General features: G+C 57.4%; 1 protein-coding gene across 2 annotated transcripts; it reads left to right on the forward strand.

Annotated features, from left to right (window-relative positions):
• The first annotated feature begins 3,426 nt into the window (after positions 1 to 3,426).
• On the forward strand, positions 3,427 to 24,368 carry KRT80 (keratin 80). 2 transcript variants are annotated; one of them, XM_045829947.1, is made up of 10 exons: positions 3,427 to 3,444; positions 3,517 to 3,920; positions 9,307 to 9,515; positions 14,047 to 14,107; positions 14,367 to 14,462; positions 20,089 to 20,253; positions 20,748 to 20,873; positions 21,501 to 21,721; positions 22,180 to 22,235; positions 22,361 to 24,368. In XM_045829947.1, exons 2-10 carry the CDS (start codon positions 3,621 to 3,623, stop codon positions 22,483 to 22,485), a joined length of 1,359 nt encoding a protein of 452 aa, XP_045685903.1. In that variant the 5' UTR covers positions 3,427 to 3,444; positions 3,517 to 3,620; the 3' UTR covers positions 22,486 to 24,368. The 2 variants fall into 2 exon arrangements, with proteins under 2 accessions (XP_045685903.1, XP_045685902.1); XM_045829946.1 differs by lacking the exon at positions 3,427 to 3,444 and having other exon boundaries at positions 3,502 to 3,920; positions 22,326 to 22,503.

Genomic DNA, 24,368 nt, shown 5'->3' on the forward strand with positions numbered 1-24,368 from the left:
CGGTGTGACCTTGTGATCATTCCCTGGAGTGAAGTTAAGATTCCTCCCTGCCCGGAGAGTTTCTGCTTATCTCTCCAAGAATCACATCTTACCCCGGAGCCCCAGCTGGGCTGGGATGTGCTCACTGAAACATTCACCCCACAACTATGCGTCGCTGTGCTGCATGCGTTATTCCAGGCCTGCCGGCTCCACGGGCCAGGCTTACAGCCAAAGGGAACCAGGCACAGAGGAGGGCTGAAACTGTGACACAGGGATGCCATTCCCATAAGGCCATCGAGCTGGGCTCCCCAGGGCTGAGAGAGGACCCCTGGGCCAGGACTCTGAGTGGGCAGGACACTCTGACAGGGACAGGAAGACAGGGAGGCCAGAGAGAAGAGGCGGATGAGGATGAGAGGGAGACAGGGCAGGGGTTGGGCAGGAGTGACGTGAAGAGAGAAACGAAAGGTGGGAGGAAGCAGAGAAAATGAGGAAACGCCCCCCCACTTCGTTGAGGACCAATTTCAGGAGGATTCTGGGCAGCGCAGCCCGAGCCCCTCCCTTCCTTATCTGTGGCCAGCCCTCACCCCTCTTCTGCCTTTTCTGTCTCCTGAAAGATCCGCATTGTGTCCTGTCGCCAGTCACAGGGAAACCGAGGCACGGTGGGACGACTCGAGGTGGAGGGAGGGGGACTGGGGTGTCTGTCCCCGACTATGTGAGGACCCACCAGGACAGGCCCCCAGAGTCCCAGAGGGCCACAAGGTGCAGGTCTGCAGCTGGAGTCACCCAAGCTCACACCCCACCCAAAGGCCCACACAGACTTGTTTGTGAGCACACTCGGGCAGAGTTTGGAGACGGCCCAGACCCCTCAACATCCCCAAAGAGACTAACAATCTCACCCACCCTCCATCTTCCCTCTCCCATCCCCTCCAGGCTTCCTGCTCCCCAAGCTGCTAGGCCGTCTGGGCTCCATACCAAGGCCAGAAGAGGGTCAGGTCAGGTCCTCCCTGAGGGTGGAAAGGCAGGGACCTGGACAGTTGACCCCCAAGGATGCCAGTGCAGGAGTGAGGGGAGGTGTGGGCGGAGCTAGGGGAGGGGTGGGGAGAGAGGTGCTTCAGTGGAGCTGTGTTTGTCTGGGGCCTTTCAGCTGCTCTTCCTGCTGGGCAGCCACACCATGGCAGCCAAAGACGTCCCTCTGGCAGCTCCCAAGAGAGACTGCAGGGCCAGCGAGGAAGCAGCAGGTGGGACCCACGTCCCACCCCTGGGCCAGAGCCCCTGGGAGCATGACTTCCATGCCTCCAAGAGGCCAGGACCCCCCCACCCCTGCCCCTCACCGAGGAAAGCTGCTCAGGGTCCAGGCCCCTGCCTTCCCCGATGGCCCTGCACTGCCAGCCTGGAAGCCGAGGACCAGTGATGTACTGTGACCTATCTAAATTCAGAGGCTGACCAGAGGTCGGGGGAGTCAGCAAGAAACAGCAGACTGAAGTTGTGCAGAGGCACTTCGAGGAATTGGCCATCCAGCTTAGAAAAGTTAGGAAGTAGAACCGAGCCCCAGACAGTAAGAAGAGAGCTGCCTTCTCTACCCACTGCCCTTTCCAGCGGCCACCAGGCCCAGAGGAAGACAAGGGGAAAGCTCATGGCTCCAGGTGTCTGGGCTTAAACCCGGCACTGACAGACTACATGACCTCAGACAGGCGATGAACCCCTCTGAGGTTCCATGTCCACCGCTGTAAATCAGGCTGGCGAGATTTAAAGCTTCCACCTCAAGTGGGGGTGGCCGGGAGGATTAAGGAAGCTAATCCATATAAAGCACTTGGGACATACCTGACCTGCCAGCTGTCACTACCAGTGAGGCCCGAATGCCATTGCCTGCCCTCCCGTTCACCCACAGAGTACGCGGCAGCTGGGGTGGGGGAGGGCAGGGTGCTGAGTTTGACCGAATGCCATTCAGATACCAGGTCAGGGACACCGGGGTGGGCCATGGAAGTGGGTGCCAAATGTGGCAGCAAGAGTCAGAAGTGGGAACTGACACCACTGCAGTGACCCAGTCACCCAGAAGGGCCTCGCCAGCCCACCCCCAGCCTCAGAGCCCGGGATCCAGCCTCAGGATGGACTCATGGCCTAGGTAGGTGCAGGTTCCTGTGCCTCAGTGAGTCAAAAGGGCACACTGTGTGAGAAAGTGGTCTGACCTGGGAGGCAGGAGGCCTGGAATGGGCAATGTGACCCAGCAGCGGCTCCATCCCCAGGCCCAGAGGGGGCTGCTATCTCTTCTATCCCTGCCTGCCTGGCTCTGTCTTAGACACACTCCTTCTCTGCTGTGACCCCGCCACCTGGGGTGGTGTGCCAGGTCCGGGGAGGGCACACAGAGCCCGCCAGCCAGGGCGAGAGCATCCAGGGACACCAGGCCAGGGAGGAAGGAAGAGGCAGGCCCAGGAGAGCTGGTACGGCACGGGAGTGGAAGCGGAGGCCTCTGGAACTCCAGGAAGGAGGGAGGGAGCGCTTTGGGTGGGCTGAGCCTTCTCCTGCCCCATCCTGGCTCTGTGGGAGCAAAGTGCTGTCTTTCTATTTTTACTTCATATTTAAAATGAAACAGCAGGGGGAGATGGAGAAGAGAGAAAGGAGGAATGGGAGGGGTGACAAGGGCACATTCTCATAGCCCTTGAGGCAGGGCTGCATTTGGTCATGGCTGTCTTCCCAGCCAGACTCAGCCCCCAGAAGGTGCGCACTGGTCTTAGCCACCATTCACTGAGGACTTGGTGGTAGCCTCTGCTATGCTCTCTGCCCATGCCACCTCCTATGGGGTTGATGGTTTCATCCCCACGTCACACATGAGGACAGAAATGAAGTAACCTGCTGGAGGTAACGCCAGTCTTAAACCCACGTCTCACTTGTCCAAAGCCAAGGGCTCTTGGCCATGACCATCTATTTCTTCTCCAGTCTCTGAGACAGTAGGATGCACATAGTAGGTGCTTAATAAATGGTTGATCAAAGGAAGGAGGGAGGGAGGGAGAAAGGGAAGAAGAAGAGAAGATAAGCCAGGGAGACTCTTGGGCAACTGGAAAATATATAATAAAGGTGTTGTTTTCCAATGCTAGGCTGGAACGGTGCCTGGGACGGCAACCCTACACTCAGGAAGATTTGCCCTACACTTCGGAGCCCAGGGCATGCGCTTGCCTCATCTTTTCCAGAAGTATGTGGGCCCAGGTACGTCAGCCTTCAGGTATGCAGTGAGGTCTGCGGTGAGAGGCCAGAGGCGCGCGCCCTCTCGCTCTCTCCTCTCCTTCCTTGTTGAATCACCCCTTCCTCTCTCAGCCTTCCCACCCCCACCCAGCCAGCCCAAACTTGCCCCCTCCCTGGAGCCAGACCCTGCTGGGTTGGGGGCCTGTGAACGAGCCCCTCGGCACGGCAGATCCCCCGCCCGGAGGAGTGGTGCCGGGGGCGGGGCCAGAGCACCACGTCATCTAACAGGTTGGTCGGGCTGGGAGGCGTCCCGCCCTCCTGCAGCTAATGAGCACTGTACGACAGGTGTTTGCCCCTCAGTCCCCAGCCTGCCCTGCCTGCGACTGGAGCCAGCTGCGGACGCCACCCGCAAGAGTTTCCTCGCTCATCTCTGCACCCTCCGCGCCCCAGGCCCGGGGGCCGCGATGGCCTGCCGCTCCTGCGTCGTTGGCTTCAGCAGCCTCAGCAGCTGTGAGGTGACTCCAGCGGGCGGCCCCCGGCCTGGGACCTCGGAATGGGGCAGCTGCGGAGCCCCCGGGCCGGGCTTCAGCTCGCGCAGCCTCACGGGCTGCTGGTCGGCCGGCACCATCCCCAAGGTGACCGTGAACCCCAGCCTGCTGGTGCCCCTGGACCTGAAGGTGGACCCAGCCATACAGCAGCAGAAGATCCAAGAAAAGGAGGAGATGAAGGTCCTCAACGATAAGTTTGCCTCCTTGATTGGCAAGGTAAGCAAAAGTGGGAAAGGGGGTCTCCGAAACCAAGGACCGGCGGGAGGCTCCTCTGCACTTCCGGAGCATCATGCCCCACCCCTGGGCCCAGCCAATCGGGAGCCGGCGTGGCTAACTCTGCAAGCTGGCTCGGAGCAGAGATGTGGAGGGAGGTACCCGAGCCGTGCTGGCAGAGGGGGAGAACGAGACCCCAGGACGGCCTCTGAGGGACGTCTGGATAATATCGCGCTGTGTGGCCTCGGGTCACCCTCTCCTGGCATGGACTGGAGAGGAGCTCTGGGTTTGGCCAAGAGGATGTCCGTCCTAGAAATGGCTGATGAAGGCATGGTCTGCAGTCCTACTCCGAAGCAGATGGACAGTGGAGATGACCTCCCACGGGTCCATTGTCCTGTCCAAGCCTCTGGCCCTGTTCAGCCTTCCCGGAGTAAGGAGCACCAGCCGAGCCAAGGAGGCATGTGTGAAGGAGGGGGCAGGCGGGGGCTTCCGGAAGGAAGGAAGCTGCCGAGTGGGGTGCAGCTGTGGAGTCCAGAGATAGGAATGCGGGAGATGGATGCTGCGAGTCAGAAACAGCTGGCTAGCCTGAGTGGAGGCAGTGGGTCCCCAGAATTCTGACTTCCTAGACCCGGATGCCGGCGTGCTGGTCTGGGCACTAGGGTCTGCCTCCACCTCAGGGCAAGGGCTTCCAGAGCTTTGAGGAAGTCCTGTCCACTTCCCAAACCTGCTCCTTGCTTAACTCCTTCAAGAAACCTCTCCTGACCAGCCCTCAGCTCTGCTCCCTCCTGCCCTGCCCAAGAAAAATAATCACAGTACTAAGAGAGGCTGTTACTTAATTGCTTATTATGTGCCAGGCACTGTGCTGGGTGCTTCCCTATTTACCTCTCTTTCCTTCAACAATCTTAGGAAAGAAGTCACTTTATGCCCATTTTACTGATGTGGAAAACTCAACCTTCTTTCCTTTCACCTCCAGTAAACCAGAGCCCCAGCCCTCTGTCCTGACTCAGTTCTTGCCTGCACCTTGCTCTCCCTGCTTCTGGGCTCCTCTGCATGTTTCTTGTGTCCCCAGGAGGGGGGTGCTCCCAGAGAGGGGCAGAGGGAAGAAAGCAACACGTTTGGAGCATGCAATCATGCCTGGCTCTCTGTGGGAACTTTGCAGACCTGTGTCATTTAGCCTACACAGCAACACCCCCAGAGGCTAGTTCCTCCACCAAGCACGTGAAGAGATCGCCCACCCAGAGATTAAGTGCCTTGCCCAAGGTCATCTAACCAGCAAGTCTACAGGCTGCATTTGCATTCAGGTCTGTGAGACACAAAGCCAGCAGTCTCTGAGATGGGAACCATTTCTTTTCCCCATTCATGTGCCCAGGCCAGCATTCCCATGTGGCACCCATGCCTGGAGTGCCTGGGTGAGGGCTGTGAAGCCTCCCCTCCCCCAGCCCTGGCTGGCAGCAGAGCTCTGCGCTGCTGGGCCATTGGCCTTAGGAGAAGAGCCCACTGCCCTGAGGAGGCAGGTCCCTGCAGAACCACCTCCTCTCCAAAACCAGGTTAATCCCTTAAAAGGAATGCTTCATGAGCTGTGTAATTTGGCTCAGATAGGTGGCTTTTTCCCTGAATGCCAGGGCCGGTATTACCCAGTGCCTCTGCCATGGGGACAGGAGGGTAAGTAGGCACAGGGAGGGGGCCTGAGCAGTCAGGGTCCTGTGCCCTGGGGCCAGGGCGATGCCCTCTAAGGTCTTTAGCAGAACAGGAGCCTCCCAACCCTCACGCGTGGGCCTTGAGTCGGGTGCTCTTCGGGGGAGAGGAAGGGAGCCTTGGTGCCAGCCATCTGGGGGACCTGACTGCTGGGCCTCTTCCCCAGGAGTCTCAGCTGACTCGTCAGCTCTTTGGAGAAGATTTGTTAGCTTGAGTCCCTCTCTCCCCTTGTAAAGGCCACGAGGACCTGAGTGGAAACAGGTAGCAGTTAAGAGGGTGCAATCCAGAGCCAAATTACTGGGTTTGAATCCTGTCTCCACCTCTGACCAGCTGTGTAATCTCAGGCAAATCATTTAAACTCTGTGCCTCAGTGCACGTCAGTTTAATGGACTTGTCATAATCAAATGGGATAAAATCACTTATGGAAAATCACTTATAAAGGATTTATCATGTACCAGGTGTGTTCTGTTTGTTAAATTAAAAATACCATAACTGGGTCCAGCCCAGGGTGCTCTGGAGCCCAGTTAGCCTCTTCCAGGCGGGAGCCTGAGAAAAGGGAGGGAGGGGCCCTGCTGGAGGGAGAGGTGGAGGAGCTTTGTGGATAGGGGTGCAGCACAGGGCTTGAAAGGGGTGTATGGGCCTGGGGTGAGGTGCCCTAACCAGTGCAGGGGTGGGGGATCTAGGCAAAGAGAAGGGACAGTCAAGAGCCCTTCAGCTCCACATCTCCTCCGTCCCTCTGAGGCCTGGGGAGAAGTCAGAATGCCGAGGAGGAGGAGGGTTGGTGGGAAGACGACCAGGAGCTGGCAAGAGGCCCTGGAGCAGTGCTGGCTCTGCCACTCGCAGGCTGTGTGTCCCTCTCTGCAGTCTACTTACCCCCCTGCTCCGAGGGTGGCCCCGAGCTCACACCAGTGTAAAGACTGGTACAGCGGCAGCCATGAGAGGAGGGGGATGAGCAGAAGCTGCAGCAGGACAGGAGGTAGAGGGAAGCTGGGAGAGGGGAACTCAACATCCAGCAGAGAGGCTGCTGGCTGGGAGGGGGTGCAGATGAGACAAGAGGAAGGACTGCCCAAAGTCAGCCCAAGTGGGCTCTCCAGAAGGAACCGAAGACAGGGTGGCGAAATGCCTGGAGTCAGAGAAATGGGCTCAGTATCTTCCCCCAGGCCTGCGTGGCCTCTGGAAGTCACTGGAGCCGTCCCCCTGCCTGTCAGCAGGAAGTCGCAAACCAGCCCTTCCTGACAGAGACCTTGAGGGTCCCTGCTCAAAGCCAACCTCTGGCTGAAGACAGAGAATCTGACAAACTCCCCACCCCCGAGGACTAGGACCTGCCTGCCCCAGGAACACACCCTGTGCACCCCGCTGCCTAGAGTGTGGGCCCACGGGCTGGGGACCTGGGCTGCTCAGTTCCCTACAAAAAACACATCTGTCCCCAACCTGGTCTGGGCCACCCAGTACTGTGGAGTTGAGTCACAGTGAGTTTTGTGCTTCTGGGCCGGTAGACCAGGGGTCTGCTCTCTGAGGCCCCTCTTAGAATTGCCAACGTGTGACCTAAGAGCAGGGGGGCTGAGCCAGAATGGGGAGGAAGGGGAATAATAAGTGAATGCTCAGCAGCCTTGGGAGGATGGTGACAATTAACTTGGCACCTCCCTAGGTCTTTGTCCAAGAGGGAGGAGGCTTTCTGCAGGGAAAGTCTCGGGTAGGGGTTCAGTTCCATTCCCAAACACTGAGACAATAGGCAGCTCCCCGCAGGACGGTGGGGGAGGGGACTGCCCCAGATCCCCCACAGCCAAAATGCCATCTGGCTGGACTGGCTGGCCAAATGCACTCCATCTCCCAGCAGGCTAGCGCTATAGCATAGGGGATTCAGGTTAGATTGTAGGAAAGACTTCCCAGTGTACAGGGGTTTTTCTGCTGCTTATGGGTGGAGGGAGGAGCCTCACATCTCTCCTCTCACCCCACCCTCAGTGTAAACACTGGCTCCTGCTTGTCAAAACGGAGTGAAGGTGGGGCGAGCAGATACCTCCCCCCAAAAAAACTCACACACACAAGTAAGACAGAAACCCTCTTGACTTCCATTCCTACTGAACCTGTTTGGCTGCAACTATCGCAGACTGCAGGCTTAGGTCAGCTTCCAGCTGAACTTACCCGTGCAAATGGGAGGTGAGCAGGGGAATGACAGCCTAAAGTGGCCATCATCCATCATTCCGTCTGGCGTCGTCACTGGGAATGTCAAGGAGGACTTCCCAAGGGCGTCAGAGTGTCTCAGGGAAAACTGGGGATGTGGGCAGGGCAGAGAGAGAGAGAGAGGAGGGCCCACCTGGCCCCCACACTCAGGAGGAACAGGGAATCCACGAAGGTCCAGAGTAGGCAGCTGCCATCAAATGGGTCTGTCTGGGAAGCTTGGCCACCAAGTGGCCGTGTGACACTGGACAAGTCCCTTGACTGCCCTGGGCCTCCATCTCCTCCTCTGTAAGTAAAGGGTACAGATGCCTGCTCCGAAAGGCTCCTCGCCATGATTCTGGTCTTTCAAACTGTGATTCCGGGAGCTGGCGCCAGCAGTGGGCCAGAAGAGGCCCACCTACTCACCTGTGGTCATAGGGAGCATCCCTGGGCCGGTTTCACAGCACCCTCGTGACAGCGACAGCCCTCGCTGTCCAGAAGCCGGGCGCCAGCCGTCCCTCAAGAGGAAGCCTAATCACCTGCCGGTGTCTAGGATGGAAGCAAAGGATGGTGGGAGCCCCTGCCGCCGCCTGAGCAGGAGAGAGTGAAGGAGGCAGAGCTTGAGAGGAGCAACTGAGCCCAGAGGCCCCCAGTCTTCGCCCTCAAGGAAAAACTGGCCTAACTAGAGGTGGAAACCAGCAAACTAGGGCTGGTGATCCCAGGGCGCACAGCCACCTCGGAGGAGACAGCAGATGTTGCAGTGGGTGAAAGGTTCTAAACCCAAACTTGCTGGAGTCCACACCTGCCAGTGTTGTGACCTTGGGCAACTTATTTAACCTCTATGTGCCTTGGCTCCTCATCTGTAGAGTGCAGCTCATGGCAATATCGTTGGGGGAGTTAACGAGTTATAAACACTTTAGGTTTCAGAACAGGCCTGACACCCAGAAGGAGCCACACAATCGTCGGCTTTTGTTTCTATTCCAAAGCACATCCCAGGTTCTTCTCCCAACAGCCCTCGGAGGTGGGCAGGTGATGTCATCCCCAGCTTCTAGTTGGGGAAACTGAGTCTATGGGTCCACGGTTGCTGGGAGGATTAGCATTAAGTACTGACCAGGCCCTACCCTGCTGAGTTTCCAAAGCAAGATGAGCCCGGGCTTGCCGAGGAGGGTGGCAGATGGGCCTCTGACACCTCACATTCCCTGGGGTCTCCCACCCAAGCCCCAGGAGGGCACCAAGAGCCTGTCACCTTCACACCCTAGTTCCTCCTCCCCTTACCTAGTTGGCCCTGCTCCTCCCCTGGGAAACCTTTGCTAATTGGCTCCACCCCTCTTCGATGCCCTCCTTATCTCACTATCTTTGGTTTGAACAATCAGTAGTTGGAGAAGACATTTGAATGTGCTGAGTGATGGCCCTGGATACGTGCGCAGAGCAGATGAGCTGCCGCGTCCCAGGGAAGCCCCCGTGGGGGCCCGACAGCTGCCCTGGGGCCTCCGGGCCTGAGCCTGGCCCTCTCACCGAAGCCTTCCTGCTCCCCCAGGTGCAGGCCCTGGAGCAGCGCAACCGGCTGCTGGAGACCCGCTGGAGCTTCCTGCAGGGCCAGGGCTCCACTGCCTTTGACCTTGGGCACCTCTATGAGAAGTACGAGGGCCGGCTGCAGGAGGAACTGCGCCAAGTGAGCCAAGAGCGGGGACAGCTAGAAGCCAACCTGCTGCAGATGCTGGAGAAAGTCGAGGAGTTTCGAGTCAGGTAGAGTGCACCCTACGGGGCTGTGGGCAGGGACTGTGGGTGGGGACCAGCCTGCACTCAGGTGCAAGGTCCCGGCGCAGTCAAGCCAGAAAAAAGAGGAAACTTCTTTAAGGAACATTTCTTTACTTCAGACATACTTTTTGAAGACCTATTATGTGTCAGGCAATATTCTAAATTTTGAGGGGATACAGCAGTGAATCCACAGTTCCCCGACCCCAAAATAGTGACCCTTACAAGGAAGTTAGTCTTGTGGTTTCTGACTGCTTGCTGGCCCCTGGGCACCACTGAAGCCACTGTCCCCTATCCCCTCGTCTTGTGTCCATAAACGCTCTTGTTCTTGCCCACACATCCCACCAGCAATGCTAGAGCAACAGATGGGCCCCTGCTTTGGATACAGTTTGGGATTTCCCTCTTGACTGGGCTGGAAGGGAAGGCAGCAAGTGCAGGCAGAAGCCAGAGCAGTGGGTTTGTGTAGAATAAAGAAGCAATCCTCCGTGTGTGGTGCGCTCTGACCTCAGAGGGGTCCAGAGAGATGAGGGAAACAACCGCAGCCTGCAGGCTGCTTTCACAACTCTGGGGGGCAGGCTGGCAGGCAGAGCTGCCCAGGGGTTCAAGACTCAGTCTTGGGTGTAGACTGAAAGGGATTTAATCCCACCCCATCCCACCCTAGCTTCGTGACCGTGGTCGAACGCCCTGACAGGGGAACCTCCGTTTCCCCTTTGTGCAGAGGGAAGGATGCTGGCTGATACCAGCTGGGGCTGGGAGGAGGAGGAGGTCGAGAATTCAGCACGGCTGTAAATGGCCACTCTCATAGCCCCCAGAAGGCCGATGTGCTCCATGCGCTGTGCCGTCCTTGGTGCATGCTTGCTGACTGAACTGGCCAGTCCAGAAAGTCAGACCGTACACTAAGGTGGCTCAGAGGAGACCAGACAGTGGCCAGGGCATCACGGACAAGGAGGCTGGGCAAAGCACAAAGGCTGTGCCCCTACACCCCTCCACAGGGCTGGTCTCCAGCCAAGGGGAGGGGAGGGCAGGTTGTGGCTGAACCCTCCTCGGGCCTTTGGGTCCTGCTCCGAACCCTGCTGAACTGAGGTGAGCCCTGCTGTCTCCAGAGCAGCCAGCCAGGCAGGGCTGGAGGCTGGGGGCCTCCTGTCCAGGGACCTAAGCTGGGACTTAGTCTGCCCACAGCCTCTCTGCACGACCTCCTCTGTTCAAGCCTCATGCAGAGGGCATGGTCACACAGGACACTCTCCCCACTCTGGGTCCTCAGATTCTTCTTCTGTGGATCTGCCTGGAACTTTCCAGCCAACAGGCATGATCTGCAGCCCTGGCCCAGGCTGTTTCTCATGGCTGGGCCCCTCTCTGACCTGAGGCCACTCTACCCCAGCCCTGTCCTCCCAGGTCCTAGGGAAACGCATAGGGCATCTGATTGCCCATCTGACCACAATGAGGGAAATGGTGTTAGTGCACCAGAATCTGCTGCAACATCATTGCACTGATATCTAGCAGGTCTTTCGCCCTCTGAGGATCAGAGAATGACAGAGCGAGGGGAGGCCCTGCATCATCCTTCCATGGGGAAAGAAACACAGTCCCAGAGAGGGCAGGGGCTTGTCCTCCATCACACAGGCAAGCGTGCTGAAACCCATCCCTAATCTTTGTCATCCAGGGTGAGAGGCTGCTCCCATGAGCCCAGCCAGATCATATCCATGGAGATACTTTGTAACTGGAAGTTCTGTACAAACACTACTTGTTCTAATCTGGCTCAGCCCCCTCATTTGGCCTGCTGCCTGTTCCATCTGCCACCTGATTTTACTATTTAGGCTCAGAGCTTCCCATCCTCTCTCTGGTAGGGAACCCACCCGAGTTGGAGGAAGCACCAGCCGAGGGCTTCTGGGTCTGCAGGCCAGAGCCTGAAAAGCAGCAGCCTGGCTGTGCAAAGCCTGGGGGCCCCGGGAAGCCAGGAGGCGCCAGGCCAAGCCCTGAGGGGGAGGGGTGTGCCCTGCCTCTCCAAGGCCGATGAGATCAGCTTCACTCTTAGAAATAAACAAGTCAGGGAGAGGGGGTGCTGTGGGTGTGATGAGCTGCAAAGGGCTGAGAACGGGTTTGGGAGCTACCGGCTCTCAGATTAGGAGTGAAATGGGGGATGTGGCATCACCTAGGCATCTGTAAGGATGGACACTCTCCAAAGCTTTGATGTAGCCAGGACCCCAAGCAGCAGCTAGCCAACCCTTCAGCTTACCGAGAATGAAGCAGAAGCCCAGCTGGGGGAACGGCTTGCCCAAGGCCACAGCAGTGACTCAGGTACACTGCACACAGTTGTGCAAGCTGTTCACTGCACAGGAGCGTCTGGTTAAGGGGGTGAACTGGAGCTGGATTCCCGTGGTGTCAAAGAGAAAGGAGAGGGGCAGGCTGCACAGAAGGATGAGAAAGGCAGTAAGGGGTGAGGAGGAGTCTTGCACCTCAGAGAGACCCCGACTGGACAGCTCTGCCCAGGGTCCTGCCCCCAGACAGGCTGAACCCCACCACTCAGAGGGGTGGCGGAAAGAGAGAGGTTTGACCACCGGGCTTGTGTGGGGAGGGCCAGCCAGTAAGGAGCTTCTTAGACTGGGGCTCCTCAGACCCCGTGCCCAGGGCAGGGCATTCCTCAGAGGACCCCACAACCCAGAGGGAAGCCAGTTCAAAGCAGCCTAGCCCTGAGGTTCATGGGGGATGTGCAGAAAACCACCCTCGCCCCCTCTCTCTGCAGTGAGGCCTCCCACGGCTCCGCTCTGACAATGCTGGGGGCCGAGGCGGAGGAGCTGGGGGCCGGGCCTGGTGCTGCAGAGAACGGAGCTTAGGTGGTAACAGTGGCGGTGGGTTTAGGGGGTGCCGGGCACCATTGTGAGCACTTCGTGTGTTTACGTATTTCATCCTCACGACATCACTGTTACTATGACTGAGGTGCACATAATGGCTTACCCAACGTCGCACGGCTGGTTAGCAAGGAAGCAGGACTGGAGCCCAGCTAGCCTGGATCTACGGCCCATGCTTAACCAGCACACACACACACACACACACACACACACACACACACGAGCCTCAGGCCCTTCACTGGGCCTCCATTTCCTCATCTGCGAAATGGGACCAACAGGGCCTGCGTGGACGGGGCCTCTGAAGGTCACGGGAGAGGGTGCAGGCAAAGCTTCCTGGACGTTTTGTTTGCTCTGGCAAGTTCTAGACTGCAGAACAGCCTCCCTAGCCCAGCCCTCCACCCCGCCACCCTCGCCTGCACCCTCAGAGCCCCTGGCAGGCTTTTAGAAGCCAAGGCAGTGACGAGAGAGAGTGCACGCTCAGCACACTGAGTTTCAGAGACCCGAGCGCCCTGCGGGCTGTCGCCCTGGGATCTGCTCCCCTCGGGAAGGCAGGCAGAAGAGAAGGCCTGGGGGGTGGCGGGCCCAGCCTGGGGATGTGGGCGAAGGTGACGCTGCCCTGCTGTGAGGTCAGGGACTGGGGCAGGCAGGCGGCTGTAATTAGAGCCGCCAGTGATTCAGGTGTTCCCTGGAGAGGAGGGAAGGAGACAGGAAGCCACAGAATCCCTGCACCGCCGAGGCAGGCAAGGCCGAGAGGGGGAGTCAGTGGCCGGTGGATACCCACCTGCAGGGCCAAGACATACATCTTGACTAGAGGAAGAGGGTGAGGCCAGGGGTCCAGGGGGCCCATCTCCCACCCAACTGTGTCCTTGTTCCAAACACAAGATGGACCTGAGGAAGGAGAAAGCACATCTGAGAAGGGGGGACCCACCTCAGTTGAGTACTGACTGCCCACGTCTGTCATTGCATCAGGAGTGGACACACACACATATGCACACATGCACACAGGCACACGCCTGGTAGCCCAGGGATTCAAGGAAGGAGGCGTGCAGTTACCTGCCCAACCAAAACCACACTGGGGGTCCGTTGGCCTGTGAAGTCCACACTCTTCCTGTCCTCCCTCCGGAGGGAACTTGAGGGGATGGCATCCTACCGTCTGATAGAGGGGAGGAGGGCGGAGCTGCAGGGACGGGAGAGGTAGGAGAGGCTGAAGGGTAGGCAGGATGCTGGGTGCAGACCTGGCCAAAGGCACCATTTGTTAGAAACTGAGACACCCTGGGGGAGGAGACAGAAAACAGATGAGGGAACCAAGTGTCAGGGTGAAAAGGCTACATAATCAGGAGGGGCTTCCTGGAGGAGGTAGATATGGAGCAGAGGCAAGGGGACAGATGCCGCCGGGAGAGGACGGCCCGCTGGTCAGGAAGGAGAACAGGTTTGCCTGCTTCCCCAGAGCCAACACCAGGATGTCATGGGGGAGGGGGGGCGTGTCATAAAAGAAGAGGGGCTCCATCCACCTGAAGGAAGAATCACTTTTTTCTGCTTATCACAAGGCACCAAATGGGACAGCAGAAGCCGTAAGTCCCACCCAAGGGGGTTAACCAAACCCCAAGCTCCCACCACATCCAGCTGAGCAGCCTTTCTCTCTGTTTCTCTCTGTCTCTCCCACCCACCTCGCCTCCCAGGTATGAAGACGAGATCTCCAAGCGCACAGACATGGAGTTTACCTTCGTCCAGCTGAAGAAGGTAGCCTGCCCTGCCTGCCCCAGGGGCCCCTCCCTCATGGACCCTTTGCCTGTTTTCCCTCAGGATCCCCAGGCAAAGCCCTCGCAGGCTTAGGTCCCCGGACCACAGAGAGATACCTGTCCCCAGCCTGCTCCCCTCCCAGGCTCTGAGCCTGGCCTCCTCTGGGAATCACCCCTATCTCACCCATGAAGCAAGCTTCTCTCCTGTCCTGGGACCCCTCGACTCCCTCTCCCTCACTCACCACTGCTCCCACCCCCAGGACCTGGATGTTGAATGTCTTCGACGGACCGAACTGGAGACCAAGTTGAAAAGCCTGCAGAGCTTCGTGGAGTTGATGAAAACCATCTACGAGCAGGTGAGGAGACAGGGTCCGTGCCCTGTGGGGCCAAGAGCTGACCGGCCCCCAGCCAAGGGGTGCAGGGCGGGCAGCAGGTCCAGCGGGGTATGGAACCTTCACAGGTACTGTTTCTGGTCTCGGTTGTGACAATTTCCTAAACCACATCTTGCATTGCATTGCATTGCTGCCAATAATCCAACATGTCCCCTCATCACTTATTGCACAGAGCATGGGCAGGCAGGTTCCCAAAAGGCCTCTCTCTCAGGGGGAACCCATGCCTTCGTTGTGCTGAAGTGCAGAGGGCATGTAGGGGACCGGGAGCATCTGGACAAGGATCAGGAGGTAGCCTCAGAGCAGGGGACCAGGGTGCCTGAACAGCCATTCTTATTGAACTAAAAACTCTGTCCCTGCAGCCTAAATTGCAGACACCCACAGTTCCAACTCTGACAGTCAGGCACTTCACCCCTTCCCTGTTTGGGGCCAAGGCAGGGAAGACCTGCAGTGGGATTCTCTGAATCCCAGATGATACTAGTTTCTGCCAAACAAAAACGACCCAGTAAATGCAGACAGAGTAGTCTCCAGGCACATTCTCATTTGTCCCTAAGTCCTTGGCGTATCTCAAAGGGACTACAGCCCAGCAGGGCCAGGGCACCGCTAATGTAGTCAGCAGATGGGCCCTGCTGCCGGCTGCTGCACGCTGCCCCTCCACTCCACCCTGCCTCTTAGGCATCCTCTGGGACGTGTGTTCTCCTCTCTGCCCCTCCTGTTTCAACAGTGAGGAGGTGATGCTTCAATGCAGCTATGAGTAGGCAGTACCATTGTTGGGGATGACAGGACTCGCCAGCTTCTATACTGCAGACTGTGCGGGCCGGTGTGGCTCAGTCGGTTGGAGCATCGTCCCATAGACTGAAGGGATGTGGGTTAGATTCCCATCAGGGCGCGTAAGAGAAGGCAATCAAGTCAGTGTCTGTCTGTCTGTCTGTCTCTCTCCCCCCATTCCCCTCTCTCTCAAAGCAGTAAAAAAATGTCCTTGGGTAAGGATTAAAAAAAAAATTGCATACTACTGTAGGCCCTGGCCAGGTAGCTCGGTTAGCTAGAGCCTCGTTCCAATCCACACACTACGGCTACGGATTCGATCCCCAGTCATGGCACACACAAGAATCAACCAGTGAGTGACTCAACAAGTGGAACAACAAATCAGTGTTCCTCTCTCTCCCTTCCCCTCTCTCTCTAAAAATCAATTTTAGAATTTCAATGTAAGTGAGAAAATTATAAATATCAAGGGGTTACTGCAAACCACTGGTGCCCAGCTATGGCAGTGCCACTGAGGTCAGAGCAGAGATGGGAGTCACCACTGCAATCGAAAAACTCTGCTAACATGGCTCTAGCGGCTGCTGACCACATCTCTGTGGCCTCCTTCTGCGCAGAGGGAGCTTGGGTGTCACGGCTGCCGCAGGCTGCACTTCCTTCCAGCGGGCTCCGTCCCCAGCGGGGCTTCCGTGAGCCCCAGACCTGTTTCGGCCACAGGAGGCTGCAGAGCATAGAGAGCACCACAGCCCTTGGGGACAGCAGGCAGGCAGCCCTCTCAGGCAGACCGCCCTCCTCAGCCACGCCGAGCAGCTGCTCGTGCAGGCAGAGCCCCCACAGCCAGGCCAGGCCCTGTGTGGCATCAACGATTGGCTTAAGAAGTGGGTTAAGGGTCCCTCTGCCCAAATTCACTGTGGGTGCAGCCCAGGCAGACACCAGCAGGACCAGCATTTCAGAAGCTGCCCTACACTCTGCTCGCCCACATCTCAGGGAGCCCAGAGCCCGAACTCTGAGCCAGGAGAGAAGCCCCGCAAGTAAGGAGACAGAACTAGAGGAAGGCCGGCGTCACCAGCCACACGCCTGAGCCCTGCCTTAGTCACGGCCACAGAACTTCTCAGCTCCTGCTCCGTTTAAACTTTGTGGACCTTGGACCCCAGTCCTGACTCTACCTCTTTTACCATTTCTGTGACTCTGGGCAAGTTATTTCCCCACTATGCGCCTCAGCTTCCTCACTGAATAGTAGCAGGCTCCTAGGGTCAGGATGAGGATTAAACCTACTCATCCATGTAACAAACATTTACTATGTGCCTGCTAGTGCCGGACGCTGCTCTCACTGCAAGCGAGCAAGACGGCCGTAGCCCCTGCTCTCAGGGGGTACAGCTTAGCTAAGGCAACAGGTCATAAGCAACTAAGAAAACATCTGAGCAAGATTATTTCAGAGGGCGAAAAGTGTAGGGCTGCAAAGAAACCGGGTGATGCAGTGGTGCTGGAGGGAAAGGCAAGCTTTAGACCCTGAGGTCAGGGGCCGTCTCAGAGGAGGTGCAAGTGAGAGAAGGCCCAAGCCGGGAAGACCCAGCCCAGTGGGGATCTGAGGGGCTTCGGGCAGGAGGAAGAGCTGTGCAAAGCACCTGAGGCAGAAGTGAGTTCGGCGATAAAAAGGAAAGAAAGAAGCAGCCATGGCTAGGGCAGGGCTGGCAGGGGCCGTGTAAGGCCTTGGACCCTACACTAAGTGTGATGGGCAGCCCTGGTGGATGCAGGGAGGGGTGCTCAGAGGCAGTGGAGGGTTTGGCTTGTGCTCCTATGAGATGGCTGTGGAGAAGGGCCTGCTCAGGGCCTGCTCAGGGCCTTAGAGCAGTTACTGCTGTCACGTGCAAGGTGCAAGGCGGTGTTGGGACTCGAGGGCTGCGTTTCTCTCCACGCGCCACCGCAGGCTGAGAAGGCAGTGCTGACTCTGCTAAAAAGATTCCCCACACCAGCAAGTCGCTAAGGCAGCACTGATAGAAATATAATGTGAGCCACATACATCGTATATTTTAAGTAATTTTCTACATTCTTATATAATTTAGTAATACTTAATTTTTTTCTAGTGGCCATACTTTTTAATGAAAGAAACAGGGAACATTCATTCTAATAACCATTTTTATTTAACCCAATATATCTAAAATTTGAGTTATACTCATATGAGTATATGAGCATATGTGATCAATATTTAAAAATTAAGGGGCTCTTTTATATTGTTTTTTCTCCTACTAAGTCCTCAAAACCCCGTGCGTATTTTACACTCGCAGCCCACCTCAGTCCTGACCAGCCCCCGTTCAGGTTCTCGCGATTGCTTGTGGCTAGTGGCTGCCACGTCAGACAGGGCAGGCTAAGCGAAGGAGGGGCCAGCCACGCCACCGCAGGTGGAAGGGAAGTGTGACAGACGTGAGTAGCACCAGGAGGGCTGGACACTCTGGGTTCAACTCTGGAGCAGACACCAGATTAGCAAAGCATGGGCTACTCATGTGTAAGCCCACCTCTGCGTCCCAGGAAACAGCCCTCTCCTCTCCCCAAACACACACACACACACACACACACACACACACACACACAGGCACACGGGCAGGGATAAGGCCTGAAAGCCTTTCCCAGGAGCCAAAGACCACGGGCTGCTTGGAGCCTCATCTACACACTGCAGCCTCCTGGGCAATTCCCCAGCCCCTCACTCACCTCCAGGGACATGGGCTGGGAACAGAAGCCTAGGCTGGCCGAGGCTCGCATTCTCCTTCAGCTTCCAAGATGCATTCCAGCTCCTGAATGCACTTGGGGCCCGGCTGCAGCCAGCCGGAACGCTGCCTGCCCCACCCACAAACTCTGGTTCCAGAGAGATTAGCTGCAAAATCCGAGGACAACCCCCTGCAGCCAGGCACACCTCCTGGGACGCAGAGTGCTGCAGAGAGAACCTGCTGTGGCCATGTGGACGCTGCTTTGGCGCCTGCTCTCATGTCACCTTGGGGAGTCTCCTCCAGGGGTAGGCTGCGCTGCCCCTGGACACCTCCCCTCGGCTCCATCACCTTCACAAGTTACAAAAGTAACCCTAGCTACTGTTTACTGAGGGCCTACAATATCCCCAGCACCCTGCTAATAAGTGCTTTCCAGGCATAATCTCATTTAATCCGAACAATGCTGTGAAGCAGGGATAATGATTAAGAGGACATGGTCATTAGAGCAGCTTGGAGTTGAACCCTGGCTCAGTAATTACGTGAACTCGAGCAGGTTCTTTTCTCTCTCCATGCCTCAGTTTCCCCCTCTATAGCACAGGGAGAGTAATAACACCTAGCTCACTGGTCTGTTGTGAGGATTTACTGTGTTGCTCTAACCCAAAGTCCTTAGAACCGTGTCTGACACATGGTAGTATTTGTAAACCTTAGCTGTTTTCGGTTCTATAATTATGCCTATTTTACAGATGAAAAAACAAGGCCCGGCAAGGTTTAAAAACTCGGCCAGGGCTATCCAGCTTATAAGACGGGGCAGTACTCAGAGCCCAGGGCCATTACTACATTTTACCGAGCAGCACTAAGTGACCCCTCGGAGTCCCATCTGTGCTGACCTGGGGGCCACAAGGAGGGGGAGGGTGGCACCCATGTGGCAGCCTCCCTGGTGACCTCCCCTGAGGCTCTGTTCCCCCAGAGAAGCTCTAAACTGTACTTCAGCTTAATCCTCACCAACTCGGAGGTGCACAGCCTCCCAGGGGCCCATCGCACGGGGGCACCTCCACGCCACCCAGGGCAGCGCTATTATGCTCCAGGGGGCCGGCATGTCTGAGCAGGTCTGGGGATGTTCTAAATCCTCCGTTTCCTGCTTCTGTTTACCAAGCTCCTGCTACCCTGCCTCCTTCCAGAAAGGGCCTTTGGCTGCTCTGTCAGCCATCTTGCCAATCCTTACACCCTGGTGGGAAGCCCTCCTTCAGAGCCTTCTGACAGTGTCCCGGGCTTTTCCTGAGCTGTAAGGAATGCCATCCCCTAGGCCTGGGCTAACAGTGCCAACGGAGGGCTTTATCTAGAATTCCACATGCCCAGCGTGCTGACCGAGGAAGCCCCAGAGCTCCATCTCTGAGACTGTCCACAGCCGAGCAGCTCTGGCCAGGAGATCAGTTCCGTGTGGGAAATGTCTACCTCCATCGGTGACCAGGGGCCACACAGGTGGGGCGTGGGCTGGCGGGCACCGTTAACCTTATTCAGATACTGGTCCAGCCCTCCCTTGCTTTTGCTCAGCAATTTCTGTTCATTTGAAGATCCACCAAAACCCCTTGTCAGGAGATCCCCAAGGGTCAGCAGGCCCCTGGGCTCAGGGTCCTGCCAGCCTCAGGGCGGAGACAGGCTGCTCCCAGAGCGGCTGCAGGACGCCTGCCACTGCCCGAGCTTCCCCTTCCAGGAGCACATCCTCATCAGCAGCGATGAGAGTGGGCGGGGTTGGGCAGCGAGCAGGCAGGGGAGGGGTGGCTTTCCTCAAGTGGCCTCCGCAGCTGCCCGCAAGACTCCAGCTGACCCAGCTGGGCCCTGCAGTCTATGGCTACGGGGCTGCAAGCTGGAGGTGAGGAGTATCCCCTTCGGCAGGTACAGACTCCCCAGGCTCAGCTACAGTTTCTCTGAGCACAGAGGGTGTGTGAGTGGGATGGCGAGCTGCCTCCCCAGATCCCGGGCGGAAGGCGTGGCGGTCAGCTTTCGTGCTTTGATCATCTCTCCGAAAGACAGGAGCTCACCCTCCACTCACCCTGGGAATGAAAGGACTATGGGGGGAGGGGGGCCACCCCCCCACCCCCACCAGCCCTGAGCCCTCCACGTCTGTGCCCGGCCAGGAGCTGAAGGACCTGGCAGCCCAAGTGAAGGACGTGTCGGTGACCGTGGGCATGGACAGGCGCTGCCACATCGACCTGAGCGGCATCGTGGAGGAGGTGAAGGCGCAGTACGACGCCATCGCGGCTCGCAGCCTGGAGGAGGCGGAGGAGTACTCCCGGAGGCAGGTTCGTGGCTGAGCGCGCGGGGTGGGGCGCAGCAGTCAGGACTGGAGGGGCCGCACTAGTGATGGCTGGGGTCCCCTTCAAGTGTGTGCTGAGATACCGGAAAGGGGAATGGGGAAGTCCGGGGGCGGGAGACAGCAGTAGTCAGTTCACGGACAGGCATGGAGAACTGGAGAGCTCAGCGTGGTTCTGAGCCCGGAGGGGTGATGTGGGCTGGGAAAGCCCCTGTTCTGTATCCTCCAGGAACTCAGGATGGTGCTGCCACCCAGCAATGCTAGGCCAGGTGTGAGCACAGCGTGTGGGGCTCAGTCTGGGGCCGCCAGTAGGAGGATGGGGTGGGGTCAGCAAGGGGGGTCAGAGGGGGAGGCTGGCCTGCAGTGGTGGCTGCAGAGGAAGGGGGCTGGGCATGGGGGGAAGAGGAGCAGTGAGGGGCCAGAAACAAGGTGCAGGGAGGGACACAGTGAGCATTCCTGATCACCCTCCTCCACGCCCTCCAGCTGGAGGAGCGGGCCGCCTGCTCAGCCCAGTTTGGGAACAGCCTCCAGAGCAGCCGCAGCGAGATTGCCGACCTCAATGTGCGCATCCAGAAGCTCCGGTCCCAGATCCTCTCTGTCAAGAGCCACGTGAGTTCTGGAGGACCCACCTCGGCGGGAGCAGGGAAGAACAGAGGCACACAATTGTCTATCTGTCCATCTCTCTCTCTCTCACACACACACACACATGCTGAGTACATGCAAGAGGAAGTGACCTAAGTGACCTAGACAGGTCACTTAGCACCTCTGTGTCTCAGTTTCCTCACTTGTCCTCCTGGGATGGCTGTGAGAATCACATGAGCTTGCTCTGTAAACTGGCCAGGGCTGTTGGAACAGTAGAGAGCCCTCACCACACACACCCAGAGCCTACCACCCCCTGCCAGCTCTACAGAGGGAAGGGAGTGGAGGCCTAAGCTCCAGCTTCCAGCGAGGGTGAGCCTTCAGAGCAAGTGGTACCCCATAAGGACAGCTGGGACAGGCTCCTCTGGTGACTTGGGGTACTTTTCTCTTTGGTGGCCTTTGGAAAGTGTCTCCTTAGATCTTTCTGAACTCCCTCTTGCTTCAGTGCAGCCTATCAGCACACCCAGAAATGGGTTTCTTAACCCTCTATCCCCCCCACACCCCCCACCCAGAACAGAAGTGGGCTCCTGGCCCTGGCCCTCTCCCTTCATCCCACCCCTGCTCACTGACCCCTTCCCTCCATCCTCCCGGCTGCAGTGCCTGAAACTGGAAGAGAACATCAAGGAGGTCGAGGAGCAGGGTGAGCTGGCCTTCCAGGACGCCAAGGCCAAGCTGGCCCAGCTGGAGGAGGCCCTGCAGCAGGCCAAGAAGGACATGGCAAAGCAGCTCCGAGAGTACCAGGAGCTCATGAACACTAAGCTGGCCCTGGACATTGAGATCGCCACCTACCGCAAACTGGTGGAGGGCGAGGAGATCAGGTGAGGGGTGGAGACAGCGGGGTGGAGCTGGGGGAGAGGGAGAACTGGAGAGCCAGCCCCACACAAAGCTGGCACCACCCCTAGCAAGACACTGGGAGCCTGGCAGGCCTGGGCTCCTGTCCTGGCTCAGTCACTTACAAACTGGGGCCTTGACCCACCTCCTTAACTTCTCAGTTTTTCTATCTGGAAAATAGGCTGATCATAAATATGTCCCACCTGGGGTGGGGAGGGTTAATATGATTCCGCGTGCAAATACCTGTCTCAAATAAGTGCTCAATAAATGTTAGCCATTTACACAGGGGAGAGGAGACAAGGACAAGAGGACCAGCTGGCTAGCCAGCAAAGCAGCCCGGGGATGGAAATGATAACCAAGAATTGCCCTCTGCCTGCCAGTCCCCAGGCCCCCAGTCCTAGGGGAACATAAGCCTTCACACCCCACCATTTGCCTCCTTTCCCAGGATGGACATGCCTTCAGCCACCATGGTCAGCACTGTGCAGTCCAAATCCAGAGCTGGTGAGTCTCCTTGCCCATGGTGGGGAGGGAGACAAGGTATGGGGACCATGGCCCTAAAAGCATCATTTTAAGTGGCTCCCAAACCTCCAGCCCCTTCCCTCCCCGATACCTTATGTTCCCTGTAGCTTCCTCCAAGTCCCGCCTTGCAAGAGCTCCCTCCCGGAAGAAGAAGAACAGCAGAGGCCCCGTGATCAAAATCACCGAAATGTCAGAGAAGTTCCTCTTGCAAGAGTCAGAGGCCTCGGAGTAAGGCAGCTGGGCCCCAGGAGCCCCAGACCACGCTGCACTCCACTGCAGCAAGAGAGTCTTAAGCTAGACTCAAGAAGGCAGTTTGGAGCCTCCAGGTTGGGAGAGGAGGCAAACCTGATTCTGAACTGAGAAGGGCTCACAGCAGTGAGTGTTTTCTTGTGGGTGCCAGGAGTGGGACAGAACTGTCACCAGCTACTCAAAGTCACTCCGCTCCATGTCAGTATCTCACAGCTCTACCCTTCCAACCTTCTAGCTGGCTGTTTCCTGGCTGGATTAACTGGAAGTGGGGTCAGTTTTATCTCCACCTTCTTGCTCCTCTGAGACTCCTCCCCAACAGAGGGCTCTGACCAAGGTCCCTTTGGCCCTTTTGCCCAACCCTTGCCCTAAACTCACATCTCAAGCCTGGCCTTGCCTTGCCTCAGCCTATGTACCGAGCTGGTGCCCTCACCCAGCCCCGGCCACGGACCAGGCACTGATGAGGACTGCTTCCCCCCACCTCCATGTCTGGAGGTCCTGGTGGGGGCTGGGTGCCCCTGGTTTTCCTGCACCAGCTGGGCTCCCCCAGAGACCTGACAGTATTAGGGAGTAAGAGAAAGAGGCACCCTGGGCATTTGGGACCTGAGCTTGAACCTCTGAGGTCAGCCCAAACACACCTGTGCCCCTTCCCTCCTCCTGCGGGGTCCTCCAAGTAGGTCACAGTCAGAAATGGACAGGCTGCCCAAGCAGCTCCCAGCACCTTCTCCGGAAGCTATTCTTGCCGTGAAGAGCTCCCTGGGAGAAGGCTGGACGGCAGCCTGAGACCAAGCAGGAGAACCAGATCCTCCCTCCCCCTCCCTGCCATCCTGGGGCTCACTACCCTGCCTGGGATCAAAGCTCTCTGCACCCCCCTGCCCCGCCCAGGCGTTTCTCAGCCTGAAACCTGACTTTGCTGTACCAGGTCCCTAACCCCACCCCTGCCATGAAACCCTAGGCTCATTTCCCATGAATCCCTTCCCCCCATCAGGCCAAAAGCCTGGCCCTGCCCTCTCCTGCATTCATCAAGGAGCCCGTGCACACCCTATACCTGTGGGGTTAGAGCTCCTCTTTCTCTGCCCCCTCCGCCCATCTCCTTCCGTGCCCATTGCCCTGCCTCCAGTGGCACCATGATGAAGGCACAGTCCAGGAAGGTCTGGGAGATTCTGAGCCTTGAGGTCAGGCTGGGGAGCCCCAGTGACAGCCAAAGAGAGTCTGCATCCAACAAGATTTGGGGCTGGGAGGAGTCCCCCTCTTTTTTTCCTCTCGGCTCTCACCTTTGGAGATTGCAGGGGGATCTTGGCAGTTCTAGCCTCCCACTCCACAAGCCACCTCCTCTCTTTCCCTCTCTTCTCCTTACTTCCTCTCCTCTTCTAGCCTTTCTTTTGATTCATTCATCTCTTTTTCCCAGAGACCTTGGCTCCTCCCTGGGTTCAAGGTCCTCCAGGCCTCTGGGGGGCGCTGAAGGGCTACTAACACTCTCAGGCTGGAGGGAACTCAGACATATACTCATCCCTGAAGTCCCCAAAGGGTGCTGATTGCTGCTTTTTCTCTGCCTATTTATTGGTTTCCAAGGGAGCAAATCCACAGTGGGGATACAGGATATATAAAATATATTTTTTCATAACTTATGTGGCTTTTAACTTATTGCTTCCCTTCCTGTCTCTGCATAATCAGTGCTATATACTATTTGAATAGATAACACACATCCCAGCCACCCCACCCAACTGGCTGACTACCTTGGGGCGAAGCCCCTTTCTCCCTGCCAAGGGATGAATAAAATACTGAGATTTATTCATGGATAAAGCTATGTGTCCATTTTTATCTCCCCTCTTGGGATTGATCAGTCACTGGTCAAACAGGTTGACTGCA

Source organism: Phyllostomus hastatus, unplaced genomic scaffold, assembly GCF_019186645.2.
Source record: "Phyllostomus hastatus isolate PE091 unplaced genomic scaffold, TTU_PhHast_1.1 phas_scaffold_93, whole genome shotgun sequence".
Lineage (NCBI taxonomy): Eukaryota > Metazoa > Chordata > Mammalia > Chiroptera > Phyllostomidae > Phyllostomus > Phyllostomus hastatus.

Excerpts from the sequence above, each read along its gene's own strand:
- KRT80 (XM_045829947.1), top strand. The coding sequence starts at position 3,621 with ATGGCCTGCCGCTCCTGCGTCGTTGGCTTCAGCAGCCTCAGCAGCTGT. Across the intron at positions 20,874-21,500 it reads TCCTCTCTGTCAAGAGCCAC|TGCCTGAAACTGGAAGAGAA; the intron begins GTGAGTTCTGGA and ends TCCCGGCTGCAG. Across the intron at positions 21,722-22,179 it reads GTGGAGGGCGAGGAGATCAG|GATGGACATGCCTTCAGCCA; the intron begins GTGAGGGGTGGA and ends CTCCTTTCCCAG.